The 22,285-nt window shown below is 42.0% G+C and overlaps 1 protein-coding gene across 7 annotated transcripts in view; it reads right to left on the bottom strand.

Annotated features, from left to right (window-relative positions):
* The window catches only part of TRIM9 (tripartite motif containing 9), a 108,469-nt gene that overhangs the window by 5,637 nt on the left and 80,547 nt on the right, over positions 1 to 22,285 (bottom strand). For 2 of the 7 annotated variants that reach the window (XM_027571406.2, XM_027571407.1), the window contains exons 6-8: positions 19,257 to 19,414; positions 17,694 to 17,832; positions 1,199 to 1,502 (exon numbers count right to left, since the gene is read on the bottom strand). In XM_027571406.2, coding sequence (XP_027427207.1) covers positions 1,199 to 1,502; positions 17,694 to 17,832; positions 19,257 to 19,414 — 601 coding nt within the window. Of the gene's footprint in view, positions 1 to 1,198; positions 1,503 to 2,355; positions 2,380 to 2,787; positions 2,830 to 5,419; positions 5,609 to 17,693; positions 17,833 to 19,256; positions 19,415 to 22,285 lie in introns of all 7 variants that reach the window. The other 5 variants (XM_027571405.1, XM_027571403.1, XM_027571401.1 and 2 more) reach the window with 5 other exon arrangements.

The raw sequence follows: 22,285 nt of genomic DNA, 5'->3' as shown, positions 1-22,285 counted from the left end.
AGAAGCGAAAAGTGAGTGCGGTACGTGGGGGAATGGCATTAGGGATCTAGTGACTGAGGGCTCCCGCAAATGTAAATCACCAAAGATGACCGTTTGTCTATACCTAGTAGCATTTGATATCAGGCTGAAATGGTATGCGTGTTCACTTTAAGTGATAATGAACAACACACACCTGGATGGACGTGTATAGAGAACATCCAAGGGAATGGGAAGTGGAGGTCCTAGGAATCCTACTGACTAGAGAAGGAGCAGTGATGACCTTCCAGAAAAAGCTGAGACAGTGCAGTCCACCAGCCTACCACTGCCAGCCTCACTTTCCTCTTGATCTGACTGGATAGAGCTGTATTTTTTTTTTTCTCAAAACACCAAAGAGAGTGTATCTTAGAAAAAATCTTTGAGAATAAGGTAGACGAGGATCCCTGCAAGACACCTCTCGACTTAGGCAAACCAAATGATAAAGGAAGTCTAGGGGAAAAAAATATAATTTGGGTTAAATGATAATTGCCTATATTTTGGTGTTAGAGGCAAACCTGAGGAGATTACTATGTTCTCCTTCCCCAGCAAACTGGATGTTCTGAATTTATATGATAATAAGGGTCCTACAAAATCTAAAGCTATCCAAACTGGCATCCGTAAGATTTAGTTGAATGCATGGCTTCTATCATGGGCAGTGGTATCGATAATAATCCTAACAAGAAGAACAATGGCTTCTGTTTTTCAGCTGCCTCTGATGTGAGGCATTTTCACATATCTCATTTAATCTGCAGAACACTCCTGTCCAGAAAAATATTATTATCCTAACTGGGTGGATTTGGAGACGAAGGTTCAGAAAAACTAAACGGTTCTCCTGGTAAGTTGTGGGTCTGGATTTTACAATCCTGGCATGTTTTCCTGGGACGGATATGCATGGGGAGTCTCAGTTTCTAGCCACAGTGAAGGGCCTAGGAAAGGGCTCACGTTTCTGGCATGTCGCAAAAAAAAAAAAAAAAAAAAAAGAAAAAAAAGAAAGAAAAAGAAAAAACATCCCTCAGTCCATCAGTTAACCACTGAGAAGGACTCAGAACTCCTGTGCCACTTGCTGAAGACCACCTGCCTGGCTGCCTCAGTGTTGTCTACTTAATAGGACTTGGAACTTGGGCTCTCGTTTTTTTACCAGAAGCCAACGTGAAGAAGGCTCGGTCTGAGGGCTGCCGGGTACCTGTTGGTGTGCGAGTTGTTGTGCATGAACCAGCTCCGGTTATTGTCCACATACATTGCCCAGGCTTTGTCGTCCTTCCCTAACATCACATCCTTCATCACGTCGATGCGAGCCACGCCGAAGGCGGGGTCAGGGTGGTTTTCGTAGCGATCCACGGTTAGCTCCCAGTAGTGGACACCCTTGGAGAAGCCGGTTTTCCCCAGCACCACCCGGTCATCGTAGCTGCTGCAGGTCACGGTCAGGTTGTCATTGGAGAAGATGATGTCAGCGTGTGCCGAGCCGGGGTCGAAAGCGAACCAGGCCACTGGGAACAAGAGAAGGGAGTGCGGTTACTGAGGCGGACCCGAAGAGCTCCGTGTACCGCAACACACCCCTGCGCGGGGGAGGAGTGTCGTGTCCCGTTTTCATGCGGCCATGCAGGAAGGAGGTGTCCGGGGCCACGGGGGGGCTGTGAGTGAGCAGACAGGGGCCACGTCCTGGGAGGTGGTACTCTCTGCACCCAGAAGCAGACGGAGGACACGAGACCGATTCAGCAGGGGTTACCTGACTCAGACTGCACTCCCAACCAGGTGATCCGGGAGTGAAGTGGCATCGATTTTGGAAGGTGCAAGTCCCTTCACCCGGTGACTGGGACAACAGTACACCAGAGACATAAAGGGAGAGGGTGCGCTAAGATGCCTGTGTAACCCTGAGGCGGGGAGGCTAGGATCTACAGGCCTAGATGGAGGAGGGATAAAACACACTGAGTGAAACCAGGAAATATCCCCTCGGCAGGAGTGCTGACATCTAGTCGTTTTGAAAACTTCCTCAGCGCTAGTGGAAGCTCAAAGGCTGCAAAGCTATCGGCAACATGACCTAATTTTCATGAGTGTGACTTTGGACGTGAGACAGGTTGCTTCCTTCGTACCTTAAAAATAACAGTTTGCATGTTACTCCTAACACTAACATGGAAAATACTTTGCTGGAGCAGTAGGTATTTTGGACGCTAGGTGAAGACAGAATGACATCTTTGCACACATCGTTACTACCCAAGTTCTAAATGCTGCCTACCAATAACACACTCCGGAGAGATGTCATTGCTGATTTATTGAACCTGTGAGCCACCTCACATGCACTTTGGTCTTTGCTATTTGTAACAGAATAATGTTATTCCATACCTGCCAACAGCTTTTTAATGTCAACTGTTGTCATTCCAAGTGAAAGGCATGGGAGAGAGAAACAGGAAGCAAAATTGACATTGATAAGAAAACACGTCGCTTTTGATAGACTAATACCAAAAAAGGGCTCAATTTCAAACACTACAAACACTATAACCGTTGGTCTGACTTGTACCTTCACCCACGTTAGCGCTCATAAAGAGTGCTCTGCATTGACGTATACGAAGACTGGGGGGAAATGTAATCCTCTTTTGGTATAAAGTTTAAAAATATGCTTTTCTAAGGAATTGGGGAAGTGTTATAACTGGATTTTCATGACAATTAGACAATTTTATTGACATACAATAAGCTGCTGCCGTTTATTTGGTGGAGGATATTGAGCATGCCAATCACACAAGTAAAAGATACCAATCACGATATAGGTGTACTTGCCTAACTGAGAGTAAGGTGCAGACTGCGGCTCAAAGCTGCATCCTACAAAGAAATACTACACATCAAAGCTATGAAGCAGCAACCAGGTGGATAAACAGTATTTGTATACACTTAAAAAGCACCAGCTGAAAAGAGTCACCAGAGGCCTGATTCATGAAAAACCAAAGCCCTTTTTATATTAGTTAACTTTGCTGGGTAAAAATGGTTTCTTTTGCTCTTTCAAACCCAAAAATGCATTTTTTTCCCATCTCATAAATCCTCCCCCAATGGATTCTAAACTATGCAGCTTAAATTTCTATCAGCCCCCAAGCTCAATCTTTTCCACTGAAGTTTCTGTATTAAAGAGAAGGCTTACTGTTTAAAAATGGGAAAAATTCGGGGCTGGAGGAAAGCAAAATAAATAAATAAATAAATAAATAAATAAATAAAAACAAAAATTCATCCAATTGAGAAGGAGAAATCACTGGATCTTGATAAAAATTCTGTTCTATATCACTATTCCATGCACTTCTAACTCTGGTGGTAACCAGAAGACCTTTGTCATGACTTGGGCCCAAGTTAAATGATACGTATATGTGTGATTGAACATAGAATGTATATGCTAATAAAAACATCTGATAATTTTTAATAATGACATGAATTAAACGTAGTGAAACAAATGACTTCATCTCCTTCTTAGATCATTTTTACTACATCAGTTCTTCTCACCTAAGGGAGGGGAGGGGGCGCTCGTGGAGGTAGGATGGTCTCAGGGAGATATTAGAATCACCTGTGGAACTTTTCCTCTCCTCCTTCCTCAAGATCTGGATCCCATGAGAAGCTGGATTGGGTGGTCTTAAAATGTTCAAAGGTGTATGAACTATAGTTTCAAGTGGTGTTGGGAACTGATCTGGAAAATGTATTTTTGATGAGCGCTGGGGTATCCCCTAGAGGGGATCATTTAATCGTTTTTTAACTCTGAAAGGCCTTTATACACTAATTTCTAAAACAATTGAAGGATAATACACTGAATTAAAAGAATTTTAGAATTAATACAGCAACTTACTATAAAAAAAGGACTAAGGATTGAATCAAAAAACAAAACTGAAAGGTATGTCCTTACTTTTGTTTATTTTACTCTGGGATGAATTCACGTACAAAAGAATCATTTTCTCCTAACTCATGGCTGATTTTTATGTTTAGCTTCTACCAATTACCACTTTAAAATTCCTATTCACAGGTTAGAGCGCAGTGAGGACTGAACACAGGAGTTTTAAAGCTGAATCTCATATCCCGCTTTGGAAATGAATTTATAGAATCTGAATAGGGCTTTTAAAAATTTTAAATGAATCATGCCTTCTGCAAGTCTTTTTCAAAACAAGCGTTCTGAAATCTTTTTACACTATTGAAAACATACTGCCATACATTTAAGAGTCAATGATACAACTAGGACAATGCTGTTAAATACAGCCCTCGCATCTCCCCCGACCCACATTTCATTTTATTCCTGAGACGATATACATTACAAAGACTATAACAGTATTTCAGTACATTGGACACAAGTGAAAAGAGTTTCATAACAAAGCATGTTTGAAAGCCAGCGGTGCACAGAAAAACAATAAGAAACGTAAAAGCACAAAGATGTCATTTTTAAAGAGAGCCTCAAGTCCCTGCATCCTTTTTATACTGTCATGCTGCGGTCTTCTTCATTCCAGGATGTGGGATGAGCAAAAAGAATAAAATAAAAAACAAAAGAAACCTCTGGAAATGTGAAATGTGCATCCCGTGTATCCACGATTACAATATAGTCCTGAAGAGATCAAATAGGTTTGCATCTTATGTGTTTTAGGATTCTGTTGGCCAGACAGAGTCGACTGCACAGTAACGCATGTCTAGCTTCCCTGAAATCAACCTAAAGCCCTGTCACAACCTGCTTGGCTGTGGGAAACGTGGGGGGAGCCAGCCTTAGCCATGACTTGGATCTTTGGCCCTTAGGCCGGTTAAGGGTTTCTAATTTGGCTAGTGATTGTCCCTCCCCGTTGCTAGGAAAAAATCCGCCATGAGCGGGACTGTCTGACCAGTGAGCACAGGCTTTTGCAGAAAATACTTTCATATCTGCTCTCTGCTTTGCCTGCTTTGTAGGATGCATTCTGCTGTTTGTGTGTTTTTACTTTTTTTTTTTTCAATAAAGATCTCTTGAGTCTATGTTTAATCAGACCACTACGGGCTGGATGCACTGATCCAGTCTCCCAGACACAGCTGGTTTCCTGGATACAGCAGGGTTGCAAACCTCCAGACTGAGGCCCAGCCTCCACTCAGCCAGCGCCTATGCCGTGCTATGCCACTACATGGGATGATAGAGCGGGTCATCCTTGGTGGTACCAGCTGGTGCAAAAAGAACAACTTCACTCATCACTTTCCAATGCCACTGGACATTGACCACAGCTCGATGGTTAGACCTTACACCACACAGACAAGAACGCCACAAAGCTCCAGCATCCAAATGCTCCTCATACGGGAAGCAGGCCACAGACATGGAGACTGCTCATTGCCCCTCTCCATGCACATGAACGGCAAGAACAAAACAGGTATTTCGGAGATGCCATCAAGGCACAGAGAGATCAAGGGGAAAGATCAGACGAGCTCAGCTCACCCGGTGCATTGAGAGACTGCAAAGAGGAATGCAAGCTCAGCTGGTGGGGTGAGGATCGGAAATCAAAGTAGGATCTCCCGGGAAAGCTGGGTTGTAGATTAAGGGTGGAGGAGAAAGGACTCATTCTACGGAGCGGCAATCTTTCCGAAGGCACTGGAAAAGGGAGTGTCTGTTCTTCTGAATCTGTGTCTAGATGTAAGATCAATGCAAACTAGAGATCAGAAATCTGCTACCTGCCCAAGCACGGTTCCCCAAGACCTGCCTTACCAATGCATTTGCACAAAGCCTCATCCATCCCGCAAGTGCCACAAGGCATTTTACAAAACCAAAGTGGCTTGGGGGCCGGGAAGGCATTCTCAGCAGGTCAGGAATCAAGACCAGAGGACAACTCAAACATCACAGACAATTGCTCTCATTTCCCCCAATTTTTTAGTGCTAGAGAAGGCATTTTGGAAGGTTTCCTTTTCATTAAATTTTTTAGAGTTGAATTTAGAAACTCTTAGAGGTAGATTTTACCCATTGATGACCAAGAGTGATAATTTACCCCCTTCAGCTACCTTGGAAGTTATTACCTGCACAACAATGGCTTCTTAAAGGGTTTCTATTTAGGAGATGATGATTTTTTTAACCAATTCTTTGCTTTTCCATATTTTTCCCTTTTCTCACTTATATGTATTTTTCCGTTTCTGAATGGACGAAATGATTTTTCTATCCTAACACAGTCCACACTTGCTCTTTGAATAGGAGAGGAAGACAGTGCTGAACAAGTGATCAGGGAAGGAGCCTTACCTTTGTTTCTGAATTAGGATCAGACCCCAGGGATACCACTTGGACAGCTCTGGTTTTCTAATAATAAACGGTCCGTGGGGCCGTGGTGAGGTGCGTGGGTGGCAAAAACGTCTTTATTTTCAGATACCTGGGTCTGGCATGAAGATCGCTAAATTACTAAAATCACTCCTTTCTCTTTTGTCAAATAGCTGGTTCTAGGTAGTAGGGTGGTCTGGTCAGAGATAGATGTTTTACCAATCAGGACCTTCTTAGAACACACTGTGACAATAATAATTTAAGAAACAGAGATGGCATGATGGTAATATTCTATGTCCAAAGCCAAGGAATTATCTTTTCATTGAAAAAACAATTTTGTTTTGGTGGCCAGAGGATGCTCCTGGGAGTATTTTTCTCGTTTGAGTCTGTCAGCGTGCTTCTCCATGTTGAACATATTCTTGTCCTATCAAAATGCTATTGTGGGCACGTTCAAGCCAAAATAACTGGAGTGTGTGCAGGCAACATGATCCTATTTGAAAAGCTCAGAACAAGGCCCCTGGCTAGTTTTAACTGAATATTGCTGAGAGTCAGCCCCATTTTAGTATCTGCATTTACAATATTAAAGTTAGCTTTTCAGGCTTTACTTTTATCCTTGGGGAATTTTTTTTAAAGAAAATGAGAAAAAGATCTCAGAGAAAAGGAACTGCTACTTAATGGAGTTAAGGTGTGGTATTCCCAATAATAATATATTCAAAGTTTCTTCTACCTAAACTTCATATAATTTGGATGACATGACACATGTGGTCATTTCTTTGTTCAAAAATGGTAAATCAGAAATGATTCCTATTATAATTGTCTCAAGGGGGGGGGATTAGTCTTTTAGTTTAATGGGACATTTGAAACACAACACAGCACCACAAACTGACATGGGCTTCATTTAGGGAGAGAAGGCCATTAAAAGATTTTTTATTAACAAGAATTTGCTTGGAAATATATTTTTGACCAGGTGGTAGCAATCAATTCATTATATTGAAAATACTTGTTGCTTTAAAAATTATGGGAAAGGACATACATAGTGAAATGAATTCTAGAGTATATTGAACCTTCAAGTCATCATCTGAAAACCAACGAAGAGATGTATACTGAATCCAGACCCTGGGGAGCATATCTGAGCCATCATGAAACATACTCACCTTTCCTATTCTGAGTGCTGAGTTGGTGATGGCACCACTCTGTGGGGCGGGGGCTGAGAGTAGCTGTGGTTATTCGTGGGATTAATAACTCGACACTAAAATAGGTACTGTTTTTTTAGTCTTTTATGTGGATCCATTATTTATTGATGACCCAATTTTTCTTGACTCCTCTCACTTTTGAACTATGCCCTCTTTTCAGGCAAGCTTATTTAATACCCACATTATCCAACCATTTCATCTCCATCTTCCCCCCCCCCCCCACCTATGGCCTCCCATCCCCTTCAGCTGGGCTCTTACCCCATTTTAGGAGCTCCTAAAAAAAAATTTCTTACCTCATCATGAAAACTTTCCAAATGAATTACGAGAGGGAGAGTGTTTTCCACCTGATCCCAGCCAGACTAAATAAGCAGTGCCCCTTTATGCCCTCCCCCATGGGCACACAGTACAAATATTGGGTCAGTTGCCTGTAAATCATCTATGTTAACTTGATATTATCTTAGATTACAGGAGTCTCAGAAGAACATGCTTGATCACATCTGAGGAGCACTCATCAGGCTTCCCCTTGAAATATCCTGGGTTGAGGAACTCATTGCCTCTGGGCAGTCCCCTCCAGTTTACAGTTATTGCTTACATTCGTCTGGATATACCCCTTTGGGAGCTCCACTCGTCAACTGTAGCCTTACTATCTGGGGCCAAGATCACTAGTTCTTCAAGTATTTGACAACAGTCACCAATCCCCTTTATTATCTTCCCTTTTCTGGGCTAAAAAGAATCTATTTCTAGCCCTTTTTCTATGCTATGAAATTCAAATCTTAACTCTTCTTGTCTTGCCCCACTAGACATATTCAAAAACATGAACCAAAGACACTAAGACAATATTGGGTATAGTATTACCACCCCCTGGTTTAGTCAAGTCACACAACTTACAATGAACATATACACAGCTACCCACAGGTATATTCTATGTTATACCCATGGGATGCAGGAAGGCTACATCCCACTTCCTCACCTCCCCTTGAAAGCACAACTATTGAGATATTGAGATCTGGAGAAGGCTTCTCAGCCATTAACGTTCTATTAGCTATTAGCTATTATCTATTAGATAAACCCTGTTTATCTCCCCCCACCCAAATACATGATACAAAAGCAATGTTTCAGGTCATAGCTAATATCCAGGATCATTATTATTAATTTTTAATGTATAGATCACTAGAGAAAGACAAGTAGCCCCTTAAAAGGTTCTAAATGTCTTGTCATGTTTCATGACATGCAGTGATCCTGTCTGCTGAACAGTTTTGCTGAGTAAAAGCAGCTTATTAAGGAAGACCAATGGAAAGAGTAGTAGAATGCCAGCTGAGCACTGGTGTGGTGACTCTAGGCACAGTAACTCTGGGGTGGGGACAGTGCTCATAATGGGAATGTGTCAAGGCACACTTTCTGTCAACTTGGTCAATGGCTACCATTTTCCTCTTGCCCTTGACTAGACTGCTTTCCCTTTTTACTCGGGACTGGCTGGATTCTGGAGTTGAGGCCTATGCTTAAAAGAAACCATTAAAAATTATCAAAGCAAAGATCAGCTGGGGATCACACTTAATTATTTACTGACTTTTGGGTTCAAGGTGAAAAAAGAATGTCTGGGTGATGTACTCCTGTTTGGCTAACAGTGCATACTCCTTTTATTTGTTTGTTAGTTAACATTTATTGAACACCTACCATGTGCCAGGCATTGTATTAAAACTGAGCAGCTAGGAAACAGGAACTTGGAGAGAGAGCTGACCATAAGAAAAAGAATAATTTAGAGAAAATCTTCTAGGGGCAGAATTTCTTGACTGATTCCAACATGTACTGAGTACGAAAGATTTCTGTAGTGTGGTAGAATATTTTGGAAATATTCCTCACCAGTCTGTGTGGTGTTATTTTTGGAATTCAAAGAGAAAAAGCAAACCAACAGGGCTTCCTTCTGATAGCATACGCTAATGCAGTTTTCTTTGTGACTGGTAGAATTCTTGGTTATCTTTTTGTCTGGTCGGGAATAGCTTTACAACTCAGGCAGCCCCGGGGTGCTGGTCCAGCAAGACAGTTGTATTTCAAAGCCCAGTAAGACAAGATTATGTCAGTAAGAACTGCACAAGCAGCATTAAAGATGAGTTTCAGTTCAATTATAAACCAGTTGTAAAATAATTTGCTTTTGTTTGGAAGATTTTAAAGAGATGAATGAAGGAGGCTGAGTCTCCTTAAATGATCTAATAGCACCCAAACTTATGTCCAACTGGTACATAAGTTACAATGAAAGGTGGTATTTCAAGCTCTCTTAAGTGTGGCATTAACTGCAGTTGAGAAGTGAGAAACAAAGCTGTTTTGAAAAAATTCCTTTTAAGAGAAGAAATAGTCTCTTAAACACCCCTGGGACAGCTGCATACTCTGTCACCAGATCCTCCACTCCAATTTAGAATACAATGGCATTATTTATAAGTAACTACCATCAGAAGAACTAAAAATTCTTGCATTTCAAATAGATACAACAGATTCCAAAGGACTCATCTGTTCCCCAGATTGTCAACAGCAAAGCATATTCCCCTGAACCAAAGATAGGGTCTGGATCCAGTTCAGTTCTATGGAAAAATTCAGGAAATTCCCTGGGATGTCATGCATGTTGTCAAAATTAAAAGGAACAGAGTATCCCTCTTTTCTGGGCTCTGAAAACTAGCATGCCTCTCACTTTGGATTTTGTAAAATCTACCCAGATTTGTTCAGGTATGATTTACCTACCTTGAGGATTTTGTCTTGGAAATGCACATTCTTCTAACTAAATAATGTTTTGGGAGCTCTGATGCTCTGAATCAGGAAAAATAAAGCAGAGGCATAGGAAAAATGATCTCTGGTGGACAGTATACTCTTCCCTATATGATCCTTTATCAACTATTTTCTATTAGTGTTGAATTCTCCATATCATAGGCAGATCTTTAAGACCTATTAAGACCCTTGCAGGAGGCAGGAGGTGTCTTTTCCTGTTCATAGCATTTTCTGAAACAGTTAACAGATTTCAGCAGTAATTTTGAAGAGAGAAACCATACAAGAAATCCAGGGGTACAAATTGCAAAGAACTTGGAGGTTATCTGCTCTAAGTCTATAGTTTTAGAGACAAAAAACAAACCCCCCTCCAAACCAAGAAACCCCTCCCAACACACCTCCCCCCCCCCCCCCCCCGCCAAACACAACAACAAAACAAAAACTCCTGAAATCCAGAGAGTTTAAGGGACACATCCCAAGTCACACTGCCTGCTGTGGTAGCGCAGAATAGGGACGCAGGCAGGATCAATTCCAGGGGGAAAAATTTTTGGAAGTGACAAGGCCATTGCTTCTCTTTTGTGTCTTGGAAATGCATAAAAAATAAAGTTTATGCCACGGGCCACGGGCACATTCCGGTGGTCTCAGGGGTGACCAAAGTTTGTGCAGGTGAACCTAACATCATTCTTTAAATCCTGAGCCATACTGAATGAGGGTGAATCTTTCTTCTCTACATGGAGCAGTTCTATGGACCGCGGTGGTTAGGGATTGAAAAGCAACGCAGCATCCTCCCCTTTGGAATTTTGGTCATGGGGAGCGGTGAGCAGAGGAGTTCCCTGTTGTTCTGAGATTGAATGAGGTTCTTCCCCACCTCCCACCACAAGGTTACAGCTTCTCTTGGGCAGGGGTGGTTTACTACATCAGGGTTTAAGAGTGCAGTACTTACGTTGCTCCAAAATCACTATAAAATATCTGCAAAGAGATTTTGGACAGATGCATCTGGTGCTATGCTGGGGCCATATTCTGCTTATACCACAGAATATTCTTTGGGTTATTTCTTTTCAATGTGTGGGAGAAGGAGCTATCACATTGGAAGGGGTAGTGTGATGCTCATAGTCTAATAGGGGAAAATAAGCATTTTAATTTTACGAATAAAATCTTCTATGCCCCCTTTTAGAAAGCATTTTCTAAGATGTAATTTCAAGAACCCTAACCCTTTTATTGTCATTAGGGAAGACAATCCTGAAGTGTCAGGGAGGTGATTCCTGTGGACATTCAACTAAGGAGATGCTTGAGAACATCTTGTCTAAAGCCCGATTCTCCATTTATCACTGTTTACCTTCTCTCCAGTTTCCTCACAATTGAGATCCGGAGGGCTGAAGCTTTTGCCAATAAATGGCTCTGTGGTTTCAACCAGAACAGAGCTCCACATCCCAGATCTCATTTGGCAAGGTCTTTTAAGGACCTTGCAGATCTGGCTCTGACATTCCTTTTCTTTCCCAAGCAGCCACCTGTCACTGCAAGCCAAGAGCATGTTCTGATCCCAACAGGGGGAAAGGGCCTCTCTAGGTGATTGCTTACCCTGGGGAGGGAGGGTGGGTGGGTGAGAAAGTGGAGATGCAGAGACAGAAGGAAAGGACAGGACCTGAGTAGGAGCTTAGATTTGCCGCTGGGAAGGACAGCCTCTTCACACCTCCTTCTTAAAGGAAGAATGTTATTTTTTTCACCAAAATTCCAACATGACTCTTTGAAAGTGCTAGAGTCCGTTTCTTGCTGGGGTTTCTGGATGAACACATGAGGCAGCTACATAATGCTGCTTCATTTGGACAAGATGTTTTCACCCACTTAGCAAACAGACTTAGGATAGATTTCCCTATTTCCTTCCTTTTAGCTGAGTGCAAATAGCTCTCTTCTAACGTCAGCACCGAAGTGCACTGTGCTGGGCAGTGCAGGCTGGAAGGCTGGGGTCTGACATGTCACTTAACTTCTCAAAGGCTCAATCTTCCCATAGGGAGGATGAGATAATAATTATAATACTTCTTCCTAGAGTGTGGTAGGTGGGATAATGGCTTGCCTCAAAATGTCCATGTCCTATAATCCTTGGAATTTGTCACATGGCAAAAGGAGCTTTGCAGATGTAATAGGGTAAGGATTTTGAGTTGGAGAGATTATCCAGATGCGCCCAAGGTAATTACAAGCGTCCTTATAAAAGGGAACCAGGAGGCCCAGAGTCAGAAAGAGATTGGAAGACACTACATTGCTAGCTTTGCAGATGGAGGAAGGGGTTGTGAGCCAAGGAATACAGGTGGCTTCCAGAAGCTGCAAAAGGAAAGAGAACAGATTCACCTCTAGAACTACCTGAAGGAATGCAGCCTCGCTGATACCTCACTGTTTGCCTAGTGAAATTCATTTAGGATTCTGACCTCCAGAACTGTAAGGTAATCCATTTGGGTTGTTTTAAGCTACTGAGTTTGTAGTAATTTGTTACAGCAGCGAAAGGCAATTAATACACAGGGTAAATCTGGAATATTGCAGCAACTGAACAGGAGAGGGGTTTGCGTTAGCAGTGGGCACAGAGGTATAGTCTGAAGTCTTTATAGCTGTTTTAGGGTGAACAGAAAAAATTCCTGGTTTTTCTTTAGGATCTTATAGTGAAACATAGAATGGATAGTTTTTATACAGTTCTACTGGATTTCAGTATCCTTAAAAATATTTGCTGGCTGTCATTTTTCATGGAATCTTTTAGTGGACAATGAAGAAATTTCTTAGAAGCTTGACACAAAATGAGACCGAGTTTATTGCAATAGTTTTCTCACTGTATTTTGTATTGTGATTCCATAAAGCCTTCTGAGATATACCTGATACCCAATTCCAAGGGTTCCAGGTAATATACTGACTTTTAAATGTTAGATGGAAATATTTTTACCGTTCATTATATGCTTTCCTTCTTAATCAGAACACAAGCCACACAATGCTATCTTTTGACTTTTTTGCGGGGGGCGGGGGGAGGGTTCTGTTCTCAGTTTTCCTAGCTCCCTTCCCTGCTCACCAATCTCTCTTCTCTCTTCTAATGTGATGTTCCTAGTCTGCTGTGGTCTTCCCAAGTGGGTCATGAGCTCAGTGGCCTCATGCATATCGTAAGAATCAGTGAGAACTGAGGGAGATCAGAGGCCCTGCTGTTAAGGACAGCACAGGAGTGTCTAAACCTGAACTTTGTCTTCTTCTTCTTTTTTTTTTTTTGCCAGTCAGAGGTCATTGTCACTTGTTGATTGTAAGATGACTATCTAGATTGCAGGGTGGATATCTTAATTCTAGAGAGGTGAGGTACCATAGTTTTTAGGTGCTCTGAGTCAGGTGCCATGGAGTTCAAGAAGGAGGAGGAGTGGAGCCCATAAGCTTTCGGGCAGGAGCCATGCTTCATTATCTTCGTGATCCTGGGCCCAGCACGGTTCCTGACACAACTGAGGTGCTCAATTAATGTTTTTAAATGAATGAGGTTTCGTTATCATAGTCAGCTCAAGGCCAGTTTTGAAGTTTTTGCCTTGCATACAGTTATTCCTTGTGTTTGGGTTTCTGTCTGTCCGTCTGTCTCTCTATACTCTGGGAAGTCTTCCCTCCTTTTTGGATCATATTCCTTTTCTCTGCAACATGTTGTAACTTATTTCATGGAGCTATTAGATGGAAAACAATCAGAATATGATTTCTATGAAAATATAAACTTAAAAAGCCCTGTTTTAGGTACACTTTTACTTTTAGGGGGGCTGCTTGTTAGTCAAAATTAAACTCTAAATAGCAGAATTAAGATGATTTTAAAAAATGGAATGATTCATACATTTCTGGTGTAAAATCTCTCTGGAAAGGAATTGAAAAACACAGATCAAGGGCCTTAAAAGTGTTCATGCTTCTTGGTCTGGTAATTCCAATTCTAAGAATTTGTCCAAGGAAGATAACAAAGATTTGTGTGGGAGAGTATTGAAAGACTCAAAGGTGCCACTCTTCATGTTCTCACTCCCCTGAAGGACTCCGATCTCTGCTAAGATTGTGTGAAGCCGTTCCCTGGCAATTCTCCCCCCTGAGAGGGGGATCAGAGAGAAACCCTCTCTTTTCAGCCAGCTTAGTCATAGTGAGTTATTTGAGTCCCAGGAATGTTACCTTTGGTCTATTTCATTTTCTCTCCAGATTAAAGAAAAAGAAAAAGGTAAGTCTGTTTAGATAGGTAGAGGGAAAATAGGGAAAAATAAATAGGAAAATTTCCTATTCTGTTCTCAGCCTCATTTTTAAGAGAATCTTAAAAAAAAATTCTCTTTCAGGAGTAGAGTCTCCAGACAGAATAAGCCCCAGAACTACGTGGGAAGAAGGCCTTGTTACATAATGGATATACTTCTGCAGATGGTTTCAAAGACTGTGACACAGCCATGGTGGCTATTAAATGGATTACTTTAAAAATATATACAACTGGGGTTGTGGGCCTCATTTAAAAATTTCATTAAGATTCTTAATTGCTTACAGTTATATTTCTTCTTAAGTTAGGGTAATTTAGTTGAGACCTGCAACTGGCTTTATGTGCATGGCTGTCTTAGGTACATTCCCGAGAACTCTGCTTTCGGGGAACTAATCACACTTGAACTCATCTAATAATGTATTTTCCTTTCCTTTTCCCTTTTAATAACACATTCTTCATAATTTCCATTGAATTAAATTATTTTTCATTGTTTTCCTGACCGATTTCCAGATACAAATTATGTCTTCCTGCTAGTCTCCTTTCCTTCCTTCCCAGTGGTAATAATAACTTGAAAATATGTAACTAGTTGTGTGTCTTTTAAGGCCTGTCCCTCTTCCTAGACTGTGAGCTCATACAAACAGGGGGGACATCGGCTTACCCCTCTACACCCACAGTGTAGCACACAGTGAGCCTTTACCAAGCACGGCCCAGTAAGTAGATAAACAAACAGAACTGCTTCTGGAAAAAATGACCAGCATTATAGCAATGTGGACATCTGATCTCCCCTGCATAATGTCACCTGTAAGTCAGCAGATGGTTTTATATCGTTCAAAGAATGTAAGTGACAAGTGGTTTAAATCTCAGACTAAATGCATGTACGTACAAGTGAGACTTGCTATCATGTATGAATTGGACCCCTCTGTAATACAGACATTTGTTTTGAACTTTGGGAAAGGGTTAGCTGTTGCTAAGAAGACCGCAAAACATCTTGTTACAGTAGAAAAGCCAAAACGAACCGCCACGCCATCCCCAAGAGCAGCAAAGAAAACAAACTTCCAGAGCAAACCTTTCCAGGAACTGTAGGAAGGAAGATTAATAGAGTATAATATAAGTTCAGTTAATGTATTGAACCCTGTCAGTGGCATTTTTCTCACTGATTTCTAAAAAAACAAAAATATATATATAATTTTTTGATTCTATAGGCTTTCTCTATTGTTACAAGGTTGATCAAATCTTTTTTTTTAAACTAGCTATTCATTATATATTTTTTCTTGCTTTCTAAACCTTGTCTCACCATATGAATGAGTTAGAATGAGGAAGGAACAAATAGAACAAACCAAAGTTATGGAGAAAGTATGTGTGTGAACTTTATTTCATCATGAGAAAATCACTTCTGTGCAGTAACAGAGAATACTGATATATCTACACGATGGTAAGGTTTTCTTTGTATTTAGATACATACCTTATATTTGTACACAATATATAAAATTCATGGAGGAAATTAATTTCTACAGTACAGTTTCTTTGTTGGAAGAGGACTTGTTCCGTTAGTTTCGTTTAGAAAATGACCCCCAGTTCTGTGACTGTGGTACCAGGGATCGCAGTTCCAATCCTGTAATTTATTAGACACCATAATCTTATGAACAGTAAGAGAAACTGAGAAACTACATCCTCCTGCAGGATGAAAAGAGAAACATGAATGCTCAAGCTGCTATGCTAGTAACTGATTTTAGCGGAAGAATATGATTTCCATGATATATTATGAATAGAAATAGTAGGTCTCATGATACATATTAGCAACATTGCTGCAAACTGTCTCCCTGCTCTGACGGCATGCACTTCACTCTTCAGTCAAACCGCCTTGTACGCACGTGGGAAGCGAGGCCATCCTCATGAAGGGCCTTCTGCGTGGCATGTGGGCAACTCTTGGAGGGCTTTAGCGTTTAGCATGGTACTTGGGAAAAGAGGCAACTGCTCTCAAGCAGAGAGGTCATCCCAGAGAGAAGTTGCTAAAGGGGTCATCCGGGAGGCTGTAGCTACCACATGCCTGTAACCCGATGGGAATAGGTCGTGCGGGCATGTTTCCTTCAGCGAATCCTTCTCTTTGAATAGCATCCCTCACAGACTTACCACTGCTCCCCAAGCACGGTTTTTACGTCTAGGGGCCTGTCAACCTCGCTGTGGGATTTGAAGTTGTGCTTGTTTTTAACCATGTGAACCATTTAAAGGGTGATTGGTGCATGCCAAGGTTTGTGGGAAGTGGGAACAAAACACCACCACAGTTCTTTGAGCTAACATCTTGAATTTGAACAAAATCAACACAATTGGTTCTGCAGAGGGAAGTTATGGGGAATGCCAGTGGGGTGACTTCTATGATTAAAATGACACCCAGAAGGTCTGAAAATGCTTTGGCACCGACCACAATCACCTCTTCATAGGTTTAATTTCATGTGCTGTGATTGCTTTTAAAATGAAAATGTTAAAATCCTCAGAGGTTATACCTGGTCATCAAAGGCAAGCCCCTCTTCTGAGAGGAATGGCTTGACTCTGATGACCAAAATATTTACAGTATGGCCAAGAAGTGAAAGTTCTCTGGGGCTTGACCTTGTACAGTGGCCCTTGGTGGCCTAACCCAGCCTAGAGGGACGGGCAAAGGTGAAAATGGCGAGGTAATGTGGAGTTGCTGGTCATTTCCTGTTTGGTGCCCACAGGAAGCCTCAGTCCTGGTGCCGCCGGCCTCGGCTTTGGCAGTGAGATGGAAGCGGTCCGCGCTGGGTAAGCCAGGAGTGGCCGACAGGCCCTCTCTGAACAGCTCTAGCACCCCACACCCATTGGAAACATGTTCAGTCACACAAATTCACAGCTGGAAACAACCTCGGTCCCACCCTCAGAAACAGGCAAGCACTACAAAGCAATTTAGAATCATCTGGGTAAAATTGGCAAGTGATGTGTGTTGTGGAGAAAGGGAGCCTGCCCTAGAGCCTAGATACATTTGTTTCACACACCAGGGGGACATTCAGGCCTTCATTTTTTCAGCTTCTTCAACTGCAGCTTATTTAGAGTGTTATCAAAGGAAGCCGACGCCCCAGGCCATTTGAACTGCCGCTGTGGACTCTTTGGTTTGATCACATCCACATACCATGGGCTCTCTAACGGCAGGAGAGGAACAGCGGCATTGTGCCAGAATGCAGAGCAAGTCATGGAAACACTTCAGAATGTGGGCAGTGGTGGGGTTACCTCCGGGCTTGCCAGCCACTTTAGATGCCTCGCAGTTCTCGCTCTGAGGGATACTGCTGAAGGGCCTTACCCTCAGACGTTTGGAGGACCAGGGTCTTGCTGTACTGGCTGACTCCTGTTTTGTTGAAGGCCTTGATGCGAGCGTTGTATGTGCTGTTGAAGTGAAGACCGTCCACGGTGCACATCGTCTCCTTTCCAACATACACTTCCTGAGGGTCAACAAATAACAGGCCACCATTTAATGCTAGACCTGGTGAGGGGTGAGGGACGCAGTGTCACTCAGTGGTCAGGAGCAAGCATTTTGGTGGCAGCCTGATCTGGATTCAAATCCTGTGGGATACTAAGTCATTTAATCGACCTTTTTTTTTTAAGATTTATTTACTTATTATTTGAGAGAGAGAGAGAGAGAGCATGGGGAGGTGAGGAGCAGAGGCAGAGGGAGAGGGAGAGAATCTCAAGCAAACTCCCTGCTCAGCGTGGGGCCTGATGCGGGGCTTGATTTCACGACCCATGAGATCATGACCTCAGCCAAAACCGAGAGTTGGATGCTTAATCAACTGAACCACCCAGGCACCCCTAATTGACCTTTTTAAGTCTCGGTTTCCTCATATGTAAAATGGGGACAATAACACCCAGTTTATGAGGTTGCTAGGATGATCATTATAAGGAGGTCACGTGTGCAAACTGTTGAACATTGTACCTTATATTTAGCATGGGCCTGGCACCTTAATGAATGGTAATTACTAGCGGTTAGGGTTTAAAAACTTAAAATTGGGTGCTTATAGTTAGCATTATGCTTATTATTATTAATTTGGCATTTACACATTTATTATTATACCTACCGAGCTCTTTCTCCATCAGCATGATTTGTAAAAACTGGTTTGAAAACATGAGGGTCGTCTCTATAACTCCACTGGTAACTTTAGGAACTGTCACAAAGATTACACTCAGAGTCATAGGAGTATAGGTTTTATCGTGGAGCAGAGGGAAGAGGGAGGATACAGGGGCGGGGGGAAGAATGACATTTCAAAGGCTTAAAATAAACCGTAGCATAATGCATCTTTAGCATAGGTTAGGCATGTGCCTCCCTCTTTAGCTGTAGGCTTCTGTAACATTATGCTGATGTAATGAGTAAAAATAATTTGTATTCAAAGCACAGCCTTAAAATGATAACTCTCCGGTGGGATACTAACCAGATTGGGGTCTAGGGTCCTGGCATGCTAAGAATTTTATATGATGGATTATCTAACTGACTCTTAACAACAGTGCATGTGGTATGTGTTAATATTACCCTCATTTTACAAATGAGGTCCTGAAGGCTCACAGAAATGAGGAATGGGCACAGTCACATGGCTAAATGGTGGAGTCCGGATCCGAGTGCAAGCAGCTGGACTCCAGAGCTTGTGGCCTACATGGGCCTTCTCTTGAGAAGGGGAGGGCAGTTTCTATTCAGAGACTCCTTCATCCACCTTTGATGGTTCAAGGAGAATGCAGGCCTCCGTTGAAGGGCAGGCAGACCCTGCCAGGATGGTCTGGCCTCAGGAGATGTGGGGAAGCTTGGCCTGAGACCCCACAACGGGTCCTCTGAGGTGGTCCCTGGCTTTGGTTAACAAGTAGCAGACGCTCTACTTACCCGGAACTGACCACCATTGCCGTCATCCAGCTCCAGAATGTAGCCTTCTGCAGGCACCGTGGACAAAGGTGGCTGTTTCCAGGACAACGTGGCGCTGTTGTTGTGAGTACAACACTCCTCCAGCTGCAGGATAGGGGTTGCTGGGACTGGAGAGGAAGCTAAACAGAAATTAGTGTAACCCTGGCTTCTGCTGAGTTGCAAACATTTCAGGATCTTGGAATGAGAAACATCCCCCTGATCAACATGTGGCTCAACTAAGTAGCTAGCTCACAGGGGACCTGAGATCCCTTCCAGAGTCTCTAGGAGTGGGACCGGGTCCTAAGCTGCTGTGCTGCCTTTTCCCAAACTCATGGTGGCACTTCTTACCTTAACTGTTGGGGGGACAATCACTCTATTCTCACCCCCTTGAGCACCGAAGACATCATACCTAAGGGAACTATTTTAATGGAGGATGGGTTTCCAGCCCAGCCCACTAAAGCCCATGTAACCCATAACAGGGCTGAAAAATGTATCATAAAATTTATTCTGAGCCTTGGCCCCCAGTGTATAAACTTGAAACTGCCTATTCTGAGCAGTTTGTTTGTTTTACCAGTGATTCTACTCAAGGTCTTGTGCGTGTGAGTAGCTGCAACAGTGGATTTTTGTGAAAACTTAGTACTAAGGGACATAGAAACAGTGATTTCTGCATTTCAAAACTTCTGAGGAACTTGACCTCATTCTTTCAAGGTAGCTATGCTAGCTCAGGTCCACTCTCTGCAGGTGCAGAACAGCCTGGAGAGTAGTACGGGAGCAGAAGGGGCCCAGCAGGGGAGGGTCAAGGTGTCCTTGTGACTTTGTGAGAATCTGCCACAGTACTACTGGTCACAACATGCCCCTGTCCCCATTTTGTGCTGGGGGTCTTTTCTATTACTTCAAACTGCAGAGTGGTTGAGCCTTCAGACACATAGACATAGAACTGTTAGGTACCAAACACTCCCAGTTCCTAACATATGAACTCAATGTATGTATTTGGGAGCAGTGTTTTTACCAACAGCTTAAAAATTTTTTCTTAGCACCAAACCATTAATTTATTTTTGTAGCACTTTAACAATAGGAGAGAACAGTTTGGGCCACATCCAGGGACATTTAAATGAACAAATGTTAATTATGGAACACCTGGTATGCTGTGCCGAAATTGGACTCCGTGTCATGCATCCAATTATCTGCTCCCTGCCATCACCTCAACCCCAAAGATGGTTTGTTTAATAGCAGTTTAGGCAACAGGTTCTAAGATGGATAAGCTAAAGAACAATAGCAGTGATCAGAGCACAAGAGATGCGAAGGTGAGGCAGGTCAATTATGCTTAAGAAAAGACTTTGATACAAGAAGACCATGCTGGAGTTACTAGAGCAAACATAACAAAATCAAAATTACGACCAGTTAATTGGAGGTGGTGAGTGTAGGAAAGGAAATCATGTTTCAGATTTCAATGGCATAGGGTTCAGTTGGTCTTATGAGAGAAGAGTGGCTTCTACAGCCTCAGAGGTCCCCAAACATCCAGAATTGGAGGAAAGGAGATAGATTCATTGCCTTGTTCAAGAAATAGACTACAGGACAGGAAGGGAAGGAGAGAGAAGACGTAACTCCTAGTGGTCGTCTACCCATAAACTGGCATCACCTAAGAGTTGTAATTGGAGGGTTAACTTCAGGTCATCATGTATTAGGAAACCACTTGGTCATTAAACATTTTTCCCTTCTAAAAATAATAAATTTTAACATATTAACTATGGAGTAAATTATGATGAGTTTAAGCAAACCGTTCTTCAAAGGGCTTCTAGAGACATGGAATGATTCTCCCCAGGGACATTTGCTCTGAGCGGTCCTTATGAATCAGAACCGACCATAAAACAACCTATTCCTTGGACTCTCTTTATTTCATTAGCTCCCCCATCAATCTTCATTTTCCCTTTGTTCATGATTCAGGCAAGTCTACATTTCATCAATTTTAAAATGAAAGAATAAGATCACGAGATGGTTTCAACTTGAATCATGCAAATGCTTGCAATGTCTCCGATAAGAAACTCAAATTTCCTTGTATAGGCATAGGTACAATTAACAGATTAATTGAAATACATGGTGTCATGTGTAATTAAAACATGGGAACTTCATTTGTAAGTCCTCAGTGCATACACTTTAAAAGATCAAAAAGATAATAAAAAGTCTAACCACTCACCAATCTTCAGATTTTAATATTGTCTAGAACTTAAACAAATTAAGCAAACAAAAAAGTGAAATGAGGGAGGGAGGGAGAATGAAAGAGAGGGAGGGAAAGAGAGAGAGAGAGAAACAAAAATGAAGGAATATAGAGACATTTGCATGTCTAAATCTATTTCTTGATGTGCTCAGAATTATTTTTTCTGTTTCCTTATTTACCCCAAAGTGATGCGGCATATAAAAGGCAAATGTGACAAAATTACAGCCTCATTAACAAAGACTAAGGCTGACATTTTAGAAAAACAGATTTTATAGTGGGTGTTATATTACCCTATTTCACTTTATTAGGTATAAAATAAATGGTCTATAAGAATCCAAAGTATTTTCAAATTATTTGTGTTTTGGAAATGGATAGCATCACAGTTCCTGGGCTGAACTCTAAGAAATTTTTATTTTACTAAAACTTCTGTCATTGGGTTGCCATAGCTGTCTTAATCTTAACACTTTCAACATCATTCTTGGATATCTTTGTTTTTCCTAAAGAACCAGTTTCTCCTGACCTGATCAAAAGTCTGTTGCTTAGCATTCTTTGGGCCCATAATATCAAGCTTCAGGCTAAAAATTCTCTCCTTAGTTGCAGGGGGCAACCGTTCTTACCGACTTCCTTGAAGGGGACTAGTGTAGCCTCAGCTCAAGGTTGAATTCTGCAACAGTGTCTTCTTAAAGTTTTCAAATGTCTTACCTTTTTAAGCCCATTCTCGTTCAAAGTATAGCTTACATTTTTCATGCTCATTTAATTTTTTTTTCCACATCCTGCTGACTGTGAACACTCACCA

This window comes from Zalophus californianus, chromosome 6, assembly GCF_009762305.2.
Source record: "Zalophus californianus isolate mZalCal1 chromosome 6, mZalCal1.pri.v2, whole genome shotgun sequence".
NCBI lineage: Eukaryota > Metazoa > Chordata > Mammalia > Carnivora > Otariidae > Zalophus > Zalophus californianus.
Note: the sequence above shows the minus strand (reverse complement) of the source record. Positions and strands in the feature narration are given on the sequence as shown.